We start from the raw sequence: 24,307 nt of genomic DNA on the forward strand, positions 1-24,307 counted from the left end.
TCATATTTTTGTAAATGAACGATTTAAAGATGCCAGTGAATCATTTGTAATTGACTAAATTAAGATCAGTAAATTAAGACCCTTATAAATTGTCTTATCATAACCACACAAAAAAAAAGAATAAAAAAGCTGCTCAGTCTAATGACATCTAGACTTATTTATGCAAAGCAATGTATTTAGTAAGCCAGTCCACTGCTGTTCCACGGCTGCTTTAGTGAGAACCTTGTTCAGCTAGTGCACTTGTTAATCAGAGAACATAACATCTTCAGAAATTATCCTATAGTAGCTAACTACAAATGAGAAGAGAACGATAGATATGCTTAATTAAATGTAGAGCATCAGGCATATTTATCACAGCACAGGAGATAATTAACTGAGAAAACACATGACTATCAGATGAAAAAGAGTGTCAGAACCTGCAAACAGCTTTATTTATGAGGTGCTTGGACTGTTGATAATACATGGAGTGAGAAAGCAGGTGCTTTTTTGCATCGGCAGCTGAACAACTTGAAGGGTATATTTCATGTGAAGTGAAGAAACGTGATTAGCTAAATAAACCACAGAAATACTGTAATATTCACAGTTAAACAAAGCAATCATCAGAGGTCTCAATAATCATTATTTAGATTAAAAAAATTCCCAATGTATTTTCGTCCATCAAAAAGTGATGCATGAACCATTACTACAAATGATCCAGCTGTGAACACTGTCTGTAATGTTATTAATAAACATCATGTTGGTGCCAAAAAAGCCAGGTACTAAAACACTGCATTATAAACTACACAAACTACTGTTTTATGCAAATTGGAATTACTTTGCATTTTAATTGAATTTATGCATTTTAAAGCCAACTGCATTCAAATAATTCACAAAATAATAGAAAGCATCCATATGCTGGAATTTAACAATTATGAGCCATTCTCAGCAAACTTATTATATGCCACACCAGAACAAATAAGGTAATTTGCCAGATGTGGCATGCTTAGTCTAGCTAGATAAAATACCATATCAAAATATTTTGAGGCTGCAATCTGAAGGGAACATTTTAAATGAATTTGTCCAACTTTGGTTCAAATTAATTAAAGTGCCCCATTTGCTATTTTAAAGGTTCCTAATTTCAGTTTTGGAGGTCTCCTACGGCATCTTTACATCGCATCAAAAGTCAAAAAACCTTTTCATTTTCTCATAATATACATTGCATCACAACATTTTTCAATGATTCTCAAACGCCCCATCCAATGATTCAGTCTCTCTAATTTCCCTTCTTTCTGTGAGTCTACTCTGCTCTGATTGGCCAGATGACCCAGTCTGCTGTGATTGGTCTACCGTTTACAGCACGTGTAGAAAACGAAACGCCCATTTACCACAACTGAATCAGGTCCGGAGGCTTCCTCAGTCCTCAGCGACTGTACACACTGTAAAGACCGCAACGATGGTGTCGATTTGACCATATCAATCCGAGTCCAATGCTAAAAAATTGGAAGAACTAGTAATTCAATCCTCCATCGCAAGGACGACTTGAGCAGGACGTTTCTCAGTAATATGCTACTTAGTTTGACATACATTATTAGATTTTGCAACTGTAATTAGCATTAAAAAGTGTACAGCATGTCCATTAACAAATTGATGTCTATATTTCTAATTTATTGCAGTGCACATGAGGAAAATGTATTATTAACTGTATCAATAACAGCGTTTAACGTGAATGACTGATGTAACATTAAAGTTTGTAAAACAAATCTTGATCCATCCTTTAACATTACTCAAAGTAGTAAGAACAACAGATAATCAGCATTAATGGACACAGTTTTAGGTGATAGTGGCCCACAGCTGATTAGCAGAAGTATTTCAGTAAGACAGCGATAACGTCAGCTAGCGGGTTAGCTGGAGACCTACACAATATAAAACACAAAATTACGTATTTTGAACACTAGGTAGAATATACATCAGTAATTAATTATAATTACAGGTTGTGATTCTGAGGATCAAGTTGGTCCAAATAAAGTGGGTACTGTCCTATCTTAATGTATAAGCGTTTTGTAAATCCCATTTAGACCTCATGGAGATTTGAGAAGCAATCGTCAAAAGGTTATACTGCTGTTGTATCGCTGTGGTAATTTTAACCACTGACTCTTCACAAAGATAATTTGCTTTTGCAGAGCTGAAAACAGCGTCTTCTCCGCATGTGCACAACACAAACCAGCTACAGCGTTCGAGGGCGGGCCAATGTAGACGTTGTTCGCGGGCAGCCAATGAAGACCACAGGTGGCACTATGCAAATGTGTGACCACTAGTATGCAGGTCACAGAAGTGAGACTGGAATTCATCACGACTCGGTTAGGCGGTTAAGAGTCGATTCTTTCCTTTGGGAAACAATAACTTTTTTTTGTCCACTTTTTGACTTTGCAGACCATTTATATTCACAGACAGCTATATTGCACACTGCATGAAAGGTAATATTTGAAAAAGCATAATGAGGTCATTTAAGTCATGCACCTCTCACATCTGTGCTGGTCTTTTCGTTGGTAATACATCCCATTTGAATTTGATAAATAAAAATAATAATGTCATGGCTAGTTGCAGCCGAGATTAAACTGAATCTAATTGCAGCAGCCTTTATTGATAACAAACTCAAACTAATGTAAATACTCAAGTTTCTCAAGAATTCAAAAACAAGAACAGAGCAAACAGCAACGATAACAGACACCTGGAAAGGACTAAACACATGGCTTTAAATACATGGGCAAACAAGGGAGCTAACAAGATAATTAACGAAACACCTGAACTGAATACAGAAATCAAAATGTAAACATGGTGACAAACTGACAGGGGACAAAGAAAGACAGGACAAATAAACAACTTAGAAGCTATAGGCTACCAGGAAAAACAACACAAAACTAAATGAAAACAGAACATGCATGAGACAAATAATAACAATAATAATAATAATAGAATGGAACAGTTATGCATAAACATAATTTATTGTATGTAATGACACATTAACTTTGACAGCCCTTATTATTTCTAACATGTCTAATTATATGTAATACTTCTAATATGCAAGAAACACTGTTTCTTGAGTGCGGTTTCATCTGTGGTTTTTGTAGTAACTGTTGCTGCACCAGCAGGGTCAGCATAACATTTAGCATATGCTTGCATTGCTGCGATGATTCTGTAATAAGGAAGTTCTAAATAGAGCCAAGTGCACTCTGGCAGGCTCTGTGTTATGCGGTTAGCCTGTTAATGTGCATAATTAACTAATAAGCCTCTGCCAGCTGGAACTCCGCATATTCACTGTTTGCTTCAGAAGATTTCACCATCTCATCTTCAAGCATCCTCCAAAAGGGAACACACTTCTAATCTCATTCCCGTGTCTGCCAGTGTGAAGCTGGTTTCTGGATTCCAGAGCAGTGCTTGAGGACCTGTCTGGTTGGTCTAAAAACCTTTACAGCAAAGTATTTGAAATTCAGAACAAATAAAATAATGGCAGAGCAGTTAAACACTTGAAAGACGGAACTTTTTTTGCCAACTCTTTTATGAATACTGTGAATTCAGACATACTACTCATTTTGCACACTGTTTTTCACCTACTATTGCATATTTAGACACAGGGTTGGTGTCTGAGGCAAATTCTTGGCTCAGAGCAAAAAAGTCACAACAGATTAAGTAATCCATAAGTAAGGCATAAAGTTTCGAGAAAATAAAGATTGACACAAATGTATCAAAAAATACGGTTTTGACTGCCAAAATTCCTTTATGCATTCTTGGGTAATTGATACCAAGAAATATGAAAATGTCATTGATGAGGGTCAGAAACGAGTTGTGTGATGGATTTATTTAAGTAAGTTATAATTGACGAGAGGCCGTTGACTTATTAGACAAATAATGCACACCCGAGGTGGTAATGCGGTCACGGCGCTACTTGTATGTAGGACTAATTTCATACGCATCTAATCCCCATGCTCCGTTGCTAATTCCAAAAAAGTCATTTTAGAGTTAGTAACGGAGGTTTGAGCCACTGATAGCAGACTAATGCTGTGGACACACGACTAGCTGACACATTCTAGACTGACTGCTTCCATCGACTGCAGCAGATTTTAAACACCGACTGTGAACACAGACTGAACACGCGTTTGGGCATGATCAGTCATAAATATCAAATTACATTCATAACCGGCCTTAAAGTGTGTCCCCGGCTTTATGCAGTTATTAATTCAGTTATTAGAGAGAGAGAGAGAGAGAGAGAGAGAGAGAGAGAGAGAGAGAGAGAGAGAGAGAGAGAGCAATAATGAGACTGAATAGCATGTGCGTCAATACTATTATTTATTAATTAATTCAATTAGTTTTAATTAATTCGTTCATTTTTTTTCTATTATTGACAGATGACAGTAGACTAGCCTAGTAAATGAAACACAAAGCCCTTTTAACAAGCACAGTAGGCCTATCAATAATTATTTATTTGTTATATTATCTGCAATAAAAACCCGTGCTGCAGGACTATCCATTTTATTTAGCCTATATTCAGTTTAATTTTCTATTGATTATAGATAGGACTATATACTTTATTTATTAAAAATAAACTGCATGTTTCCATTGATTGTGAAGTTAGACATCGAACATCGCAGATCAAGCGTTTTCCGTTAATACAGTCAACTTTGCGAAGTGATATGGAACTGTAATGCGGTCAAGACCTGCCTGGAACTACTTTAGCCGTGCGTTTCCCAGAAAATAATTGCACACCGTAGAACGTTGGTCAACCAACCAGATTCAAGCATTCAACGGCCCTGTAGTATAATATCAAATAAATAATATTTTCATTGATAATATAAAAAAAATCACAGCATGCCAGGTCAATTTGACTCCCTTTAGTTGACAAGGTTAACCTCACGGACAGTGAATATCAAGCACTTGCTCACTAAGACTACAATGACTTTGTCTCTAATACTAAAACACCGCCTGCGGCAGAATCAAGGGAGACCGGTCAACGCACAGAACAATCCAACAGGTTGGTCAGTTGCCAGGAACAAAATGGGAAAGCTAAAAGGTTTGTAATTTTCAAACAAAGGTGGAGGTACAATACATTCCCTGATTAAGAGATTAAGGAATTGACTAAGAATGAATTATTCCAGATGATTACTACGTTTATTTGCACATGCAGACTGTGCTGTTTTAGCACCCAATTCCCTAAAGGAATTATGCAAAGAAGGGAAAGTCGCTAACACAATTTGCACAGTGCAATCTCCCTTCTAACAGACCGGTTCTGAGAGTTAAGTTGTGGAGGAAGCAGCAGACTACCATGATTGGTTATACTTTACTGTGACTGTACAGCATTACTACAAACATCAGAAATAAAGAGTTAACCACAAACATTGCAGTTTAAATGAGAACACAATATACCCTCTTTACACTGATATTTATACTAAAGTGTGGGGTCACTACCATGTTTTAAATGTTCTTGAAATAAGTCTTGTATGCTCACCAAGGCTGCATTTGATCAAAAGTAAAATAAAAACAGTAATATTGTGAAATATTATAATAATTTAAACTAACGGTTTTCTATTTTGATATACTTTAAAATGTAATTTATTCCAAGCTGAATTATATATATTCCGTCTGACGAAATCAGCGTGTAAGAATTAGTCTAAAATGACCTCAGGCCAAATGAAATACAAAGTCAAATTCTTGTGAGGCTGCAGTACAAAAGGAACAATTCAAAAGACATATGTGACCTCTAACAAAACTAACATGACGTTAATATATTTCGACTTGACTTAAAATTAATTAAATTATTTTGCAATGTGTGTGAAATTACACTTCCCAGCTATAATTAACATATAAAGTCAAGTTTCTTTCACATCTTTGTTAGTATAACGTCTTTCTAGTGAAAAGAAAGGCCCCTCTAGAGGGTAATGATAAATGTGGTCTGAACAGTGTGAAGAGCTTGAGACAGATAACAGGCCACTGCAGGGTTATAAATGCTTTTATATAGAGTACAAAGAAGCGGTAACTAAACCTAATTGAGAAACTGATAGATGGGCAACCACGACTAAAAAACTAATCAACAGTTTTTTTTTCATTGCAGATTTGATTATATGAATGGTCAGTCTTAAGCACACAATCTTGTACTTTGTACTTGTAAATTTGTTTATGATCTTGTAATGTGATTCATTTTGAAACTCAGGTTCAAGGGCTCAGGGCTTATACGTTATTTTGAAATGTCTATATGGAGAAAATGAATGGGAATATCCTCCCAGAACCCAGGCTGCTGGAGAAGCTTGTCATGGATAAGCAGAAAGGGTTTTTGTTCTCATTTCAGACATTTTCCACAGACCCCCTGGCGACGGTTGGAGAAACGCTGACTTTGATATCATTTCTTGTAAATTCTAGTCCTCATCTTTGCTGAAGAAAAACACTGCAAAGATCTCTCAAACTGTCCATGCACACGGTCCATAATGAGCAGGCTTAAGAACCATAATGAATCTAAGTGCTCTTTCTCATGCCTTGCCTGATGAAGGCTAAAAGTTATCTGTGTGTGACTGAGGTCACATCTCTATTTGAGTAGTGGCAAAGACACAGGAAACCACAAATGAGGACACTAAATTGATTCATTACACACAAACAGGAGGGAGAGGAACGAGTCGAAAAGGCAATTTTTCAATATCTGTGGGGAGAAAAGCCAATAGACCCAGGCAGGCTAGACAGATGTAAGAAGAGGAGGATGACCATCTCCTCACTGCCTGTTGGTCGACTCAGCATGTTTGGAAGCAATCAACAGAAACTTCAAGAGGCCTTCTTGCTGTGGAGTATGTCCAAACAGAGGAAAAAGAGCTGACTTGCAGTGTATTTGAAGGGCTGGTGAGTAATTGGTTCATTCAAACAGCTCCAAAACCTGTCAATGGGATTTATATACATTTTAATGCGAGTGGTTTGTTTGACCTCAGAAGTCCCTGGAAAAGCAGTATGTTTTTTTTTTTTTTGATTGGTTAATGTGGGGAAACTTTGCGACAGATGGAAAAGATAATGTTGTTCGTGACTTCCGCCTGCATTTTAATTCACTAAAGCAAACTGCCTGACAATATAAGACTTTATTTGCATCAATTTGATGCAGTTCCTAATCCAGCTAAATGAATGTAGGCAAATGAACTTTTCACTTGGAGTCTTACTCAATATTGACATGAGCATGCGCCATGTGAAATGTCTGCTTGACTGAACATGTCAGTGCACAGAGACCAAACCATTTAACAGACTGGAAATACCAATATCATTAACAAAGATTGAAATAAAGGGCTGCGATTCTGTTTTCACCAAAATCAATGGACATACTGTAGAAACAAAGGACTCCTGATCTAAAAGTGGACGTAAAAGCAAGTGCACTGCTGAGACACGATGACTTCTTCAGGATCTTGATGTAATGTGATTTAGAACAGCACTGTGTTCCGTTCGGTCAAAATGTCTCTGACGTTCCCGCAGTTTGTGAGGTAATTCATGTCTCTGCAGCACTGCAATTGTCTTGATTAATTGGAATACTTAATTTGTCATTAAGCTTGATTAATTCCATTAATCTATTAAGCCTAAAGTCATTCTCTGATGCCACTGGTATTGATTATTACATTGGGGGCAACCACTGCAGAAGCTCACAGTTCACCATGGCAACAGATGTTTGAAATGTGCCCAACTGTCTCACACTCGCTCAATTTCTGTGATTGCACTGGAGCATTTATTCAGTAATCTCAGGATATTAATCACTTTTAGCACCTCATGAGCTAGAAAATTATTCAGATGTGATGACATTCCCTGCAACAGTCAAAGCCCTATGAAAAATAGCACAACCCCATCTATTACAGAGCTGTCTATCAAAAATGACAAACATAATTATATCAATGCAGGACAAAATATCCTGAACATTTTGCTATTTTGAATTATCACGTACAATCACCGGCCTCTTTATTAAGTACACCTGTTCAACTGCTCGTTAACGCAAATATCAAATCAGCCAATCACATGGCAGCAACTTAATACATTTAGGCATGTAGACATGGGCTGTTTTTCAATAGGCATTCTTGTCTGTATTTGTGTTCTTGTGGACTTGTGAAAGTACAGTTCAAGTCCCCGGATGTGTTCTTGATCCGCCACATCGAGGATGCATCTAGAGGTGACTTGTGCAGGACTTGAGACAGCCAGATATACCAGAATGCATCTCACACCACACTGAGTGCAAAGTGAAGTTTCATAACTTTATATATTTAGGCTATTGTTATAGCCTACTAGAGCGCTGACTTTGTATGTTTGACTTGATATGTTTAAGATTTTTTAATTAAAATGAAAAGAGGCAGAGTGGTTGAAGACTGAAAATTGACTGTTTAATGTTATTTTTTAGTATTATTTTTCTTTATTAATTTTCTTTGTGGTTTCATAATGTATTTTGTGAAGTCAGACTATGTTTGTACATGTGTGCTGAGCAGAGAGCTGGTAGGGCTATATTTTGCTTAGAGGTATGTGTGCTATGTAACATGTTCTTTGCAGGGAAAGGAATGTTTCCACTGATGCAAGCATATCACCAATGTAAACAACAAGGATAGTTCTTAATATGTTGGAGGTGACGTGTACAAATGACATATACGTTCCAATTTTAAGAAGCTCAAAGCAACGTTTTGTTACCTTACATGGAAGTTGTAAGTCTCTCTGTGATGTATATAAGCTAGATCTTACTGCACCACTTCAGAGAAACACGGAGAAGCATTAAGGCATGATGAGGGGGTGAGAGGAAGGAGGAAACATAGATATTATGGGGTAAGGGAGGAGAAACCCAGAAACCATTTACATCTAGTATGATGGGGTGAGAAGATATATAATGGGGAATAGAGAAATCTAGAATGAAGACCTTCTCTCATGTAGCCTAATTCTTATATGCCTGTGTTTCTCTCTGTCTGACACATGACACATGTTCAAATAATAAATCTCTTGGCAAGATAACTGGTGTCTCGTCCCGTGAATCAATACCGGGGAAAAGAGAAATAATTCTGAATCTACAGTTTGGCGTCACGAATGAACAGGATTGCATCTTCAGGCATTTGTCTCAGTCATTCCAGGTAAGACTTTTTCTTTTCTAAAAAGTTTTAAGTCTGCCTGATGATTTGAGACATTGACTGAGACTGCTTAAAAGAACTGTGTTATTTTAGGTACCAGATGTATTGCCAAAGAATATATGTGTCAGACATAAATTTAAACAATTAAAATTAAGGAAAATTTAATTAAATTAAGTTATTCAATTTAATTTGACTTATTTGAGTTTCTCTGAAAAGTAAACCTCTAAAACTATTTGATATGCTGGGATGGAGATGGATCTTTTTTAGAAAGAAGACCATTTAGTCGAATATTTAGAATTAGCTGTAAAGCGATTTAGCAATTAGCTTGTTATGACTGGGAGGTGGTTGGATTATGATGAGACTGTAAAAACGATGGCAGAAAAATCTCTACATATTTCCAACACACCGAAGAATCGTTTCAGAAGGGAACGAGGATAGTGTGACAAGCGGTGATTTATAGCGGTTTAAAGTGGCGGGTCTGTGCTCCGGGTTAGCTCAGTGCAGTATATAGAGATACGAAGAAACCCTAAAACGTTTAAATACGCAGAGGATTGAACCCTTAGAAGAAGGGTATCAACGAAATAGGAGCTAGAATCGTGGGCAATTTTGATTTTGACCGTAAAGCTGTTCAAATATTTGAGGATACTAATCTGAGTTAAACTTAAAGAAAAAGAAAATTAAAATAAATTAATCTGAGATAAAAAATAAGAAGAAAGAAGAAAAAAGAAACTGATTTGAGTTAAACTGAAAAGGAAGGAAAAAGATAACTGAGTGAGAAGGGAGTAGCAGCCCCTTCCTTTGGAATCTATACCCTCCTTTAGACACAGACACACAGAGATATAAATAGAAAGCCTGTTGCTTCTCTAGTATACACAGAGAGTGGTAAAATGACCGAAAGTAATTGTATAGCAAAACATTATCTTCGGGGTATTTGAAGAGAAGAACAGAAACAAGCTAAGCTTTTGAACAGAATTTTCTGGTGTTAATGTGGGTTTAAAAGTAAATAATTGTTTAACGTTACAAAATTTAAGTTTTTGTCTAAAAAGAACAAGAGATAAAAAATAAGATCATAAGATTAAAGTTAGGAATTACTTTGAGGAAAGATCTATGATAATAGTGGTATAGTTAATTGACAAGTAGAAGTTGATGAAAATTATAGATAATGACTCCAAAAGAATGTGAGTTGGAAAATATATAAGGAAAAATTAAAGATATAATGAAGATGTTTATTTGGAAAACATGTCATTTCTGACTAAGACAGAGTAAAAAGTTAGTAGAATGAAATTGTAAAAGTTATGAAAATGCAGAATTACTCTGAGGCATTCTGGACTTTCTCTCAGAGTCTTTCTCTCATTCAAAGTCAGTTAGATTCTGATATTTGAGCCTGTGGCATAAGTAACAAGCTATTCATAGTACAGCACAGTGTCTCAGTTGGAGATTATAGACAGAGATTTTAAAAGGAATGATACATTCAATTGGGAGTTAAATGTTTTAAGAAATGATAATCTACCTTGAATGATAGAGGTGAGCATTTTTATTTGTTTATTCCATGACCAGTAACTTCTTTGTCTCATCTTTGTCTTCACCATGTATAGGGCGGATGGTACCGGTTATTGATGTAACAGAACATTACACTTAATGGACGGTTGTAATAACTAGATTCACCAAGTATAAACTCAGCATTGATATGTTGATGTTTGAAGATGTCGAATGGATTTTGGTGATTAAATACTGTCATTAATTTTGTCTCCATATGTTTACACTATTAGGCATTCCAAATGGCTCTGATGGCTCTTGAATGAACTTTCCTGAGCTCCAGAAAATACCTGTTAAAATTTCCTAATGGGAAAGAGCGGTTACAGTGAGCATGAGGTGATTTCTCAAAGACGGGCAAGATTCTCTAATGGCCAACAGAGGACTTCCTAGGCAGGGTGTCACCGCCACTGGGCACCAACCCTGAAGGGAGGTGTTTATGTGAGATGGGTATGGTTGAGCAGATGTTTGTTAGGCCAACAGCATCATTGAGGGTTACAGACAGGGTTGTCTGCCCAAAAATGTGAGCTCTCCAATGCCTGATCACCAGAAACCGCATTCCTTGGATGTGACAAGTGTCATGACTTTATATAACTATGCCAGGGGGAACACCCTGGGGAAAGGAGATTATTTACAAAAGAGCTGATGGGAAAGAGTTTTCAAGAACTAGCTGAGACCATGAGGGTGATTGTCTTTAGTTCTGTGGAGACTAAAACAAACATTGTTCATTTATTTTATAAATATAAGGTTAGTTGCCTTATGGACAACATTGTCTAAAGTATTAGATCCTGAATCATATGTGAATTATTATGTCTACCATAGTTTTCACTTTTGCAGATCATTAGACATGGCATTTGGACAATTACAAGATATGGTGTTGTTAAAGATGAAGATTGTTTTTGTTAACTCCAGAGAGGTCTGGATAACAGGGGATCAATTAATTCATTATTTAAATTAAAGATATCTTTAAAGAAATGCTCCTTTGATAACAAATGGGTAGAACCGTGAATGGGACATAAGGAGTGAAATAAGAGATTTTACACATGCTACATTACTTACAAAACACAACCTCACAAACAATGAACACCCGCTTACTGATTTTCAACCCTGAGGGATAGGATCCTTTAACATCAACGTTTATTTTTGTTTATTATTTTGGAGCCGGGAACTTGAAGTAGTTAAGTACTTACTTAACGAGTCAAGGCATCGGTGAAGACTTATTAGTTTTTCTTTTCTTAGATGATTGGGGTTCATTTTAGATGCTTACACATAGATGTTAAAGACACATAGTATACGGGGACATACCATGGGTTGGGGTTATTTGTTTGTTTTGGTTTTCCTTTGTGTTTTTCGTTTTGTGTTTTCCTTATGTTTCCATTGTGTCTTTATTTTGTTTATTTTGTTTTTCTATCGTATCTTTCTTTGGTCTGCTTTTCCTTTTCCTCACTATCGCTTCATTAGGTGGCCACTGGTGGAGTGAGGGTGTGGAACTGACTGTCGTAGTTCCAGTGGAGGGACTGAAGACTGAAAATTGACTGTTTAATGTTATTTTTTAGTATTATTTTTCTTTATTAATTTTCTTTGTGGTTTCATAATGTATTTTGTGAAGTCAGACTATGTTTGTACATGTGTGCTGAGCAGAGAGCTGGTAGGGCTATATTTTGCTTAGAGGTATGTGTGCTATGTAACATGTTCTTTGCAGGGAAAGGAATGTTTCCACTGATGCAAGCATATCACCAATGTAAACAACAAGGATAGTTCTTAATATGTTGGAGGTGACGTGTACAAATGACATATACGTTCCAATTTTAAGAAGCTCAAAGCAACGTTTTGTTACCTTACATGGAAGTTGTAAGTCTCTCTGTGATGTATATAAGCTAGATCTTACTGCACCACTTCAGAGAAACACGGAGAAGCATTAAGGCATGATGAGGGGGTGAGAGGAAGGAGGAAACATAGATATTATGGGGTAAGGGAGGAGAAACCCAGAAACCATTTACATCTAGTATGATGGGGTGAGAAGATATATAATGGGGAATAGAGAAATCTAGAATGAAGACCTTCTCTCATGTAGCCTAATTCTTATATGCCTGTGTTTCTCTCTGTCTGACACATGACACATGTTCAAATAATAAATCTCTTGGCAAGATAACTGGTGTCTCGTCCCGTGAATCAATACCGGGGAAAAGAGAAATAATTCTGAATCTACAGTTTGGCGTCACGAATGAACAGGATTGCATCTTCAGGCATTTGTCTCAGTCATTCCAGGTAAGACTTTTTCTTTTCTAAAAAGTTTTAAGTCTGCCTGATGATTTGAGACATTGACTGAGACTGCTTAAAAGAACTGTGTTATTTTAGGTACCAGATGTATTGCCAAAGAATATATGTGTCAGACATAAATTTAAACAATTAAAATTAAGGAAAATTTAATTAAATTAAGTTATTCAATTTAATTTGACTTATTTGAGTTTCTCTGAAAAGTAAACCTCTAAAACTATTTGATATGCTGGGATGGAGATGGATCTTTTTTAGAAAGAAGACCATTTAGTCGAATATTTAGAATTAGCTGTAAAGCGATTTAGCAATTAGCTTGTTATGACTGGGAGGTGGTTGGATTATGATGAGACTGTAAAAACGATGGCAGAAAAATCTCTACATATTTCCAACACACCGAAGAATCGTTTCAGAAGGGAACGAGGATAGTGTGACAAGCGGTGATTTATAGCGGTTTAAAGTGGCGGGTCTGTGCTCCGGGTTAGCTCAGTGCAGTATATAGAGATACGAAGAAACCCTAAAACGTTTAAATACGCAGAGGATTGAACCCTTAGAAGAAGGGTATCAACGAAATAGGAGCTAGAATCGTGGGCAATTTTGATTTTGACCGTAAAGCTGTTCAAATATTTGAGGATACTAATCTGAGTTAAACTTAAAGAAAAAGAAAATTAAAATAAATTAATCTGAGATAAAAAATAAGAAGAAAGAAGAAAAAAGAAACTGATTTGAGTTAAACTGAAAAGGAAGGAAAAAGATAACTGAGTGAGAAGGGAGTAGCAGCCCCTTCCTTTGGAATCTATACCCTCCTTTAGACACAGACACACAGAGATATAAATAGAAAGCCTGTTGCTTCTCTAGTATACACAGAGAGTGGTAAAATGACCGAAAGTAATTGTATAGCAAAACATTATCTTCGGGGTATTTGAAGAGAAGAACAGAAACAAGCTAAGCTTTTGAACAGAATTTTCTGGTGTTAATGTGGGTTTAAAAGTAAATAATTGTTTAACGTTACAAAATTTAAGTTTTTGTCTAAAAAGAACAAGAGATAAAAAATAAGATCATAAGATTAAAGTTAGGAATTACTTTGAGGAAAGATCTATGATAATAGTGGTATAGTTAATTGACAAGTAGAAGTTGATGAAAATTATAGATAATGACTCCAAAAGAATGTGAGTTGGAAAATATATAAGGAAAAATTAAAGATATAATGAAGATGTTTATTTGGAAAACATGTCATTTCTGACTAAGACAGAGTAAAAAGTTAGTAGAATGAAATTGTAAAAGTTATGAAAATGCAGAATTACTCTGAGGCATTCTGGACTTTCTCTCAGAGTCTTTCTCTCATTCAAAGTCAGTTAGATTCTGATATTTGAGCCTGTGGCATAAGTAACAAGCTATTCATAGTACAGCACAGTGTCTCAGTTGGAGATTATAGACAGAGATTTTAAAAGGAATGATACATTCAATTGGGAGTTAAATGTTTTAAGAAATGATAATCTACCTTGAATGATAGAGGTGAGCATTTTTATTTGTTTATTCCATGACCAGTAACTTCTTTGTCTCATCTTTGTCTTCACCATGTATAGGGCGGATGGTACCGGTTATTGATGTAACAGAACATTACACTTAATGGACGGTTGTAATAACTAGATTCACCAAGTATAAACTCAGCATTGATATGTTGATGTTTGAAGATGTCGAATGGATTTTGGTGATTAAATACTGTCATTAATTTTGTCTCCATATGTTTACACTATTAGGCATTCCAAATGGCTCTGATGGCTCTTGAATGAACTTTCCTGAGCTCCAGAAAATACCTGTTAAAATTTCCTAATGGGAAAGAGCGGTTACAGTGAGCATGAGGTGATTTCTCAAAGACGGGCAAGATTCTCTAATGGCCAACAGAGGACTTCCTAGGCAGGGTGTCACCGCCACTGGGCACCAACCCTGAAGGGAGGTGTTTATGTGAGATGGGTATGGTTGAGCAGATGTTTGTTAGGCCAACAGCATCATTGAGGGTTACAGACAGGGTTGTCTGCCCAAAAATGTGAGCTCTCCAATGCCTGATCACCAGAAACCGCATTCCTTGGATGTGACAAGTGTCATGACTTTATATAACTATGCCAGGGGGAACACCCTGGGGAAAGGAGATTATTTACAAAAGAGCTGATGGGAAAGAGTTTTCAAGAACTAGCTGAGACCATGAGGGTGATTGTCTTTAGTTCTGTGGAGACTAAAACAAACATTGTTCATTTATTTTATAAATATAAGGTTAGTTGCCTTATGGACAACATTGTCTAAAGTATTAGATCCTGAATCATATGTGAATTATTATGTCTACCATAGTTTTCACTTTTGCAGATCATTAGACATGGCATTTGGACAATTACAAGATATGGTGTTGTTAAAGATGAAGATTGTTTTTGTTAACTCCAGAGAGGTCTGGATAACAGGGGATCAATTAATTCATTATTTAAATTAAAGATATCTTTAAAGAAATGCTCCTTTGATAACAAATGGGTAGAACCGTGAATGGGACATAAGGAGTGAAATAAGAGATTTTACACATGCTACATTACTTACAAAACACAACCTCACAAACAATGAACACCCGCTTACTGATTTTCAACCCTGAGGGATAGGATCCTTTAACATCAACGTTTATTTTTGTTTATTATTTTGGAGCCGGGAACTTGAAGTAGTTAAGTACTTACTTAACGAGTCAAGGCATCGGTGAAGACTTATTAGTTTTTCTTTTCTTAGATGATTGGGGTTCATTTTAGATGCTTACACATAGATGTTAAAGACACATAGTATACGGGGACATACCATGGGTTGGGGTTATTTGTTTGTTTTGGTTTTCCTTTGTGTTTTTCGTTTTGTGTTTTCCTTATGTTTCCATTGTGTCTTTATTTTGTTTATTTTGTTTTTCTATCGTATCTTTCTTTGGTCTGCTTTTCCTTTTCCTCACTATCGCTTCATTAGGTGGCCACTGGTGGAGTGAGGGTGTGGAACTGACTGTCGTAGTTCCAGTGGAGGGACTGAAGACTGAAAATTGACTGTTTAATGTTATTTTTTAGTATTATTTTTCTTTATTAATTTTCTTTGTGGTTTCATAATGTATTTTGTGAAGTCAGACTATGTTTGTACATGTGTGCTGAGCAGAGAGCTGGTAGGGCTATATTTTGCTTAGAGGTATGTGTGCTATGTAACATGTTCTTTGCAGGGAAAGGAATGTTTCCACTGATGCAAGCATATCACCAATGTAAACAACAAGGATAGTTCTTAATATGTTGGAGGTGACGTGTACAAATGACATATACGTTCCAATTTTAAGAAGCTCAAAGCAACGTTTTGTTACCTTACATGGAAGTTGTAAGTCTCTCTGTGATGTATATAAGCTAGATCTTACTGCACCACTTCAGAGAAACACGGAGAAGCATTAAGGCATGATGAGGGGGTGAGAGGAAGGAGGAAACATAGATATTATGGGGTAAGGGAGGAGAAACCCAGAAACCATTTACATCTAGTATGATGGGGTGAGAAGATATATAATGGGGAATAGAGAAATCTAGAATGAAGACCTTCTCTCATGTAGCCTAATTCTTATATGCCTGTGTTTCTCTCTGTCTGACACATGACACATGTTCAAATAATAAATCTCTTGGCAAGATAACTGGTGTCTCGTCCCGTGAATCAATACCGGGGAAAAGAGAAATAATTCTGAATCTACAGTGGTGTTTTATAATATAATTAGTTTTATTGTTGCCTAAAATATACATACAGAGATAATTGGAGTAGCCAGAGAGAGCTGAGTGATGCTATCAAGTATGCTGCAGTTCCATTTGCAGAATTACCGGACTTGCGTCCTCCTGTCCTCGAGAGTTCGTTCTCCTGAGTCAAACTTGGCAAGTCCGAACTACCGAGGATGCAAGTCCGAACTTTGTGTACTTGGTATTGAAAAACGCCCATGGTCAGGACGATTTGCTGAAGTTCAAATTGAGAGTCAGAATAGGGAAGAAAAATTATTTAAGTGACTTTAAAATATGGCATGGTTGTTGGTGCCAGACGGGCTGGTCTGAGTGTTTCTGAAACTGCTGAACAACTGGGATTTTTACACACAACCATTTCTAGGGTTTACAGAGAATGGCCCAAAAAGAGAAAATATCCAGTGAGCGGCAGTACTGTGGGTGAAAATGCCTTGTTGATGCCATATGCCAATGGCCAGATGTGTTCAAGCTGATAGAAAGGCAACAGGAACTCAGATAACCGTTACAACCTATGTCTACAGAAGAGCATCTCTGAATGCACAACATGTTGAACATTGAAGCAGATGGAGCAGCAGAATACACACCAGGTGCCACTCCTGTCAGCTAAGAACAGGAAACTGTGGCTGCGATTGGCACGGTTTTACAAAAATTGGACAATAGAGGATTGGAAAAATGTTCCATGGTCTGATGAGTCTCGATTTCTACTGCGACATTCAGATGGTAGGGTCTGAATTTGGCATAAACAACATGTATCCATCCTGCCTTGTATCAGTGGTTCAGGCTGGTGTAATGGATGTTTTCTTGGCACACTTTGGGCCCCTTAGTACCAATTGAGCATCATTAACGGCACAGCCTGCAGAGTATTGTTACTGACCATGTCCATCCCTTTATGACGACAGTGTACCCATCTTCTGATTGCTACTTCCAGCAGGATAACACACCATGTCACAAAGCTCAAATCATCTCAAACTGGTTTCTTGAACATGACAGTGAGTTCACTTACTCAAATATCATCTACAGTCCCAGATCTCAAGCCAATAGAGCACTGTGGTGAATAGAGGGATGTGGTGGAACGGGAGATTCGGATCATGGATGTGCATCTGACAAATCTGCAGCAACTGCGTGATGCTATCATGTCAATAAGGGCCAACATCTCTGAGGAATATTTTCAGCACCTTGTTGAATCACTGCCACAAAGAATTTAGGCCGTTATGAAGGCACAGCAAGGTGTACCTAATTTTTTTTTCTTTTACATAATAATTGTAATATTTAAATGGTATTTAATATCCTTGTATAATGCATATTGTGACATGTCCCACTATACACTGTAAATCCAATTTTTGCATATTATAATTTCTGAAGGATCATGTGAAACGAGAGTCAAGGCTAATACAAATCTAGTTTTGCCAACACTTCAAGACATTACATTAAAAAAAAAAAATCTAAGAGTTTCATAATAAGCAGATGTAATTTATAATACTACATATTTAAATTAAAATAAAATTAGAGCCAGTGATTTAAAGCGAGGATTAAAGGAAATATGGTTAAATATGAAGTCATGACAGTGGTATCAAGATGCTTGGCTTGAATGATGGCAAAAATCTCTCTCTTGAAGCCTGATCGGTTACCTTAATGAACAGTGACTGAGCAAGCAGAAAGAAAATGCTCTAGGGAGAAGGGATAACTGGGGTTTTATTGAAACTTTGATCCTGAGTTAAATCGCAAGAATCTTGTCCTCTTGATAATTCTTTGATCTTTGTTTAGGTTCTGTGATAGGGATCATCTTGTTTTATAGACTACACCCTGAGCTGTGCTGCAGTGATCTTTTCATTACAACACATATTGCTTCTCTTCATGCAATCATTCGCAGCTATTCTGTTGAGTTCTGTATAATCAGAGCCAATAACATACACACTGTTTGTACGCATATAAGGACTTTATTATAAACCCTACCTGCAGCCATTGGGACTGATCACTGTGTCCAGACGTCCAGGCATTGACCTTCCCTTGTTTATCCAGTCTTGCTTTCCCAGGCTCCCAGGTGAACATGTCCATGTTAAGAGTCCTGAAGATGCTGGAGGCTGTGATTTGGTAGTCCTGAACGTGGCCAGACTTCATGCCCATTGGCTCTGAACACCCTGAAGGATTCAAAGGCATGTCATTAGCTCACAGACCATATTACACTAAAAATCAACTTCCATGGTGGAACAAGCAAATGTATGCAGGTTAGTGTATGACCATTCTGGATATTGTTATAGCAAGGAATGCAGGTAAACTATTATTTATGAATTGTTTAGCTCCAAATAACACATTCAAGAATATAACAGTAGACAATGCCGCTGCCATGCCTCTAACCAGTTTTAATTTATTTTTCATTGGCTTCCAATTAACTACAAAATAGATTTTATAGTGTTGCTACCTGTTTTTAAATCCTTGAATGGATTAGCACCTGCATTTCTCTCTAACTTAATATCTGTTCACATCTCAGTACTTCTTTAAGGTCATTCGATCAGGGACCGCTAAAGGTTCCCAGGGCTAGGCAGAAATTAAAACTCTAGAAAAAGCCTAACTGTTTTATTAGGACTGCCCTGCATGCTTTTAAAACAAATATTTAAACATATTAATTTATTATTTTAATCATGGTTGATTTATTGTGTGGTTGTTGCTCTTGTTTTTTGTTTGAATTCTCTTTTTTTTATTGATTGATGTATTGATTGTCCGACATATTTCACAGCACAGTGGTCAACAATTGTTGTTTTTAATGGTGTTGTAGAGTTTAAAAAAAATTAGTTAAAAAAAATAAAAATAAGAGCATATAATGCCCAGATACTGAGCTTGAAAATAATATAAATTATATTATGAACTTGCATGCCTTTTCAGGGCTCAACAATAAGTATGGCTTAAGGCCAGTGTAAGAGAGATTCAGGACAGTTAATTAAACTTTAATTTTTGGGCCTGCACTGTTTCTTGCATCTTATGTTCATATTGATCATGGATATGTGTTATTATGCCTTTGGTTTGTTTTCATTTTTTGAGCATTGCTGGAATATTAAATATGCCATCAAGTAGCCTATAGGTGCCTGTATCTGAATACATACACAGATGAGCTTTTGTTGAAATCAAAGTCTTGTGATAGTCTTGAAAGCAACTATATGCAATACTTTTCAAGATAAAGTGTGTTTATGAATTTATAGCTGACATAAAGTTATATTATAGCTGCATGATTTCTAGCTATTATTAAAATTTTAAACCTATTAAAAAAACTAATACACTATTTGTCATTTTTGGTTACAAATTGTTCTTATAAATAAAAAGTACTAAAACAATTGAACAATTGAAGAACTAAAACAATTTTTGTGGTGGGGACATTGGCAGTGCAAATATTAATCTGACCTACTGGCACAAGTGGACCAACAGAAAAAATCCTTATTGTTGAGCCCTCCTATCATTCAGATCCCTATAAAATAAGTCCCCTGAACGGGGTAAGAGAAAACAGAACTGACTTCATCCCTGTTGTGTTGCAGTTTATTGACAGTCTGGACAATGTTTCAGAAGTATAACACCATTTTAAAGTCCCCTTTGGATGTGCTCTCAGAATGATGTATGCTGTCTACTGAGGTGACTCACCCGTGAGCTCACAACCCAGGAGCTCCATGCGAAGAGTGCAGTGTCTCCTGCACACCTGCGGATAGATCCGCACATACTGAGCCTCGATAGGAGGGGTGAAGGAGTTAGCAAATGGAGTGTTGTTATCAATATTTCCACGGAAGATCTGGAGGGAGAACGTAGGGAGAAAAATGTTTGAGGTAAAAGGGTTGAAACTAGATTAAACTGGACAAGGTTTGCATTTATCAAAGGAAATATCAGTGCTTGCAAGGTAGCCTTAGGTTCTGGACAAATGAAAAAAAAATGACCAAACTAAATTAATGGGTTCACCCAAATTGTCATAATTTACTCAACCTTATGTCGTTCCAAACCTGTATGGCTTTCTTTCTTCTGTGGAACATAATTTCCATTTAAATTTTTGTCTAATGGAAGTCAATGGGAACCAAAATTATTTAATTACCAACAATCTTCAGAATACCGGTATATTATTTTATATTCCACAGAAAAAAAATAAAGTCATACAGGTTTGAAATTAAATAAGGGTGAGTAAATTATTTTTTGGAAATGAAAATGAAGGGTGGCTACCCTATAAGTATGCCAAATGTAAAAGAGAATATTGATAACAATTTGGTATGTACATATTTATATGGAATAATCACTGTTGTTTAGAGCAAGAATACATACTATAATACAATATGATATAATAGCTAAAATCCCCTAATAACAAAACAGTATCTGAAATTATCAAAATGGCAACTACTCAAAAGTTATTAGAGGAGATCTGGACACTGTCTAATAATAAAAAGACGGCCTCTGAAAGGATGGACACCATATGTCCTCTGAGGCCCTGACAACTCTCATTTATCCCCTAAAAATCTAGACTGAAAATGCATATGGCATAGAGGGAAGCAAAAGCACATGCTGAGTGACTGATGTGGCTCTTTTTCGCTAATTAAAAAAAATGTCTCACTATATCTTCTTCCGTGCCCTTGACTTTGTACGTCCTCCAGGTCTTCCCGTCATCGCTGTAGGCCACTTTGTACGACTTAACATATTCTGGGCTCCCGATGCGCTTGGCTCCTTGGGTTATCACTCCTGTGACCCGCATCCTCCTCTGTAGGTTAATCTGAGTGAAGGTGAGAAAGAACAAAAGAGAGAGAGAGAATAACAGATTCAGAGATAAAGAGAGAGACAGAAAGTCTTTTTTACAGCATTGTTTATTTAGCTTCCTAGTTATTCTATTATAGTATTTATTACAATTTTGAATTAGCTTTTTTATAGTTTCAGTTTTCATTATTTTATGTTTTATGAATTAATGTTTCTGAACGAATCCTTGAATGATTGCTGACTCACTGATGAAGACATTCACGTGTCGCCACCTACTGGCATAACGATGTAATTTGCAGTAAGTGTCACTGAAAATCCTCACCAGAAAAAGCTGATTTTAAGAATACATATATTTCATAATTCTGCTAAATTAGGATGCCACTTCACCTTTTACTGCATTAAAATGTAGTCATATTTCAGCAGCTTTTCCCTGGAAATAGATCGAGGCATTGTCCATTATCAATATCATTGCAATGTATAAAGCATTGTTCACACAGAAGTAATTTTCAAACCAAGCAGCTTTCTGCTGAGCAAAATCTGCATGGGGAACTTTTACACTCTCAGACGAAGATTTCCATTCCCATTGATTCTGATTGAAATGACTTGATTTCGCCTGCAGATTTTCACTGAGCAATGGTATGTGACCACACCTGTTCAATCTGCACACACACGTGGCATATAATTTTCTTCCTAATATCTTGGTGGGTCTATGCATCATTTGCATTCACCTATATAAAAAACCTCTATATGCCAATGTCTTCTGCATTATTTGACAAAATTCACAAAAATGACAAAACATCTTGAAACTTTCTCATATTTGGATGTTACAAATCATGACAATCAGATGGAAAGCTTGCATGCATGTAGCAGTAAAACAAGGGAACCTGCTGAAGATGATAAGTTTAGTCATGTATCTTCCATTAAAGAGGCTATATGCGTTTTTCTGAAATTTAAACTCGCGACTGACACCTGTGGCCAAAAAACAGAACTGCTCTTCCTTTCTGCTCGCTCTCTCAGCGCGCGTTTGTACGTGCACACTTCACAAGTCATCTGCTGCAAGGAGGTCAACATTATGTTTACAGAGGTAAGAACAGTCAAATACATATATTGTCTGAGATAAGTGTTCTGAGTGATCTGAAACGTTTAACATGAATGCGCTTGACGTCACATGCAGCGGGAAAAATCCGACCCGACAGAAAATAGGAAAAATAGGATACAGGCTTATAGGTGCACCCACTGTGAGCAGACAAGGTGTCAGTATGCTCATCAGGAGATGTTTGAGTCATAAATGGTAAAATAAAAAGGCTATTGTTACGTTTATTTTGGGGGGAAAGTTCCATATAGCCCCTTTAACATGATTTAAAATCAAACCATAAAGTGTAGTGTTAATTATTTTATTTAAACACAAACAAAGTGTTTCTAACAAGACTAGATTGACTCATAGTCATGGAATTTTTCAATGGAACTTTTCTTGCAGTGATGATGTGCTATTCAAGGCTGCTGGTGGTCTGCATTCCACAGAATTCTATAAATTGAGTGCAATCACAGCTCTGGTCAGATCATTCATTCCTTTGTGATTTATGTCCGAGTTGCGCATTTGTGAAGCTAGCGATGGATAGTGCAAAGAGAGACGCCTTACATTCCTCCGTCTCATGGGCCAATGATGACTATTGGATGTCATGGAATAAGTGGGACTAGGTAATATACTGAAGATGTGAAGAGAGAAGCCAGCCTCAGAGATAAGAGTTCAAGAGCAGAGGAGCTTTGGAAGACTGATTTGCTGTCCTAGGTGCAGATCTGTGAATGGACAAGAACTGTGGGGGCTTAATATTGCCAGAATGGTTGAGTCTTTTCTTATTGCCAGCAAAGATTCCTGGCCTGAAATGAAATCGCTATCAACAAAATCCATTTTTGCACTGCAGAGACACAGAAACATATTTACACAGACTGTTTAATTCACGTGGGTTCACATAACTTCAGCATAGGGCTGCATGATTAATCCAAATAAAACGGCAACCGCGGTATAGCTTATCAAATCACAAAGGCTGCAATTTTATGAAATAATTACTTAAATTTAAATTGTTATAAGGAAAATCACAATTCGACCCCCCCCCCCCCCCCTCCCTCAATAAATAAATATTTTATTTATAAAATAAACCGTTCACAAAATCCTCTAACCATAAACTGTGTTCCTGTGTAGCTGCATGTCATTAGTTTTGTATAATGATCTGTTATGGTCATGTGAATTTGTAATCACGCAGAAGTGAAAATAAAGTGGAGCTGGAGCACTTTGCACACAGTACACCAGGCAAGGAGTTAATTTAGAGCGTTGACACACAAGCCTAAATTATTGCCTACATCCCTGAAACCAATCAAGTGTTGGCCAAAGACTGACCGAAACCATAAATGAGTGGGACAGGACTGTTTTGCACTGTTTATGACAGTGCAAGTGGCATGAATCTGGTAATGGAGATATATACCCATTTGTTTCTCTGACATTCAGACATCACTGGTCTCACACAATTATTGCTTATAATGCAAAATAAGAGTCATTTATATACGGTAAACAATGACTAGCAGACTAGTCAACTGCTCTTCCAGATCAGTAGTCGTGGAAACCCTACAGCCAGTATTTCCATTTAGACAACCTGCCAAAGACTGTTTCCACTAGACACTCCCAGTTCTTCATTTCATAGCCACCCTTTCTGAAGTACTTATCTGGCTGTTAAAGCCATGCCTTGTTCCATAATACATTTTTAGGAAACCCATAAAAAAACAGAAAAAACATTTCCATGCTATCCACACTATTGCTGCGCCCCATGATGCTTTGCACGAATTATGGGTGTAACTTCCGTTAAGCTGTAAACAATCAGTGAAAAGGCTCGCGATATGTTAAGAAAGTGTCTCACCATTCAACCAAAGAACATTAAA

General features: G+C 36.8%; 1 protein-coding gene across 3 annotated transcripts in view; it reads right to left on the minus strand.

Moving 5' to 3' along the window:
• edil3a (EGF-like repeats and discoidin I-like domains 3a) overlaps positions 1–24,307 on the minus strand; it is a 226,486-nt gene that overhangs the window by 23,404 nt on the left and 178,775 nt on the right. For all 3 annotated transcript variants that reach the window (XM_079607124.1, XM_079607126.1, XM_079607125.1), the window contains 3 exons: positions 21,240–21,395; positions 20,291–20,435; positions 18,617–18,801 (listed from right to left, as the gene is read on the minus strand). In XM_079607124.1, the coding sequence (XP_079463250.1) occupies positions 18,617–18,801; positions 20,291–20,435; positions 21,240–21,395 (486 nt within the window). The remainder of the gene's footprint in view (positions 1–18,616; positions 18,802–20,290; positions 20,436–21,239; positions 21,396–24,307) is intronic.

The sequence above is a fragment of the Phoxinus phoxinus genome, assembly GCF_949152265.1.
Source record: "Phoxinus phoxinus genome assembly, chromosome: 3".
Lineage (NCBI taxonomy): Eukaryota > Metazoa > Chordata > Actinopteri > Cypriniformes > Leuciscidae > Phoxinus > Phoxinus phoxinus.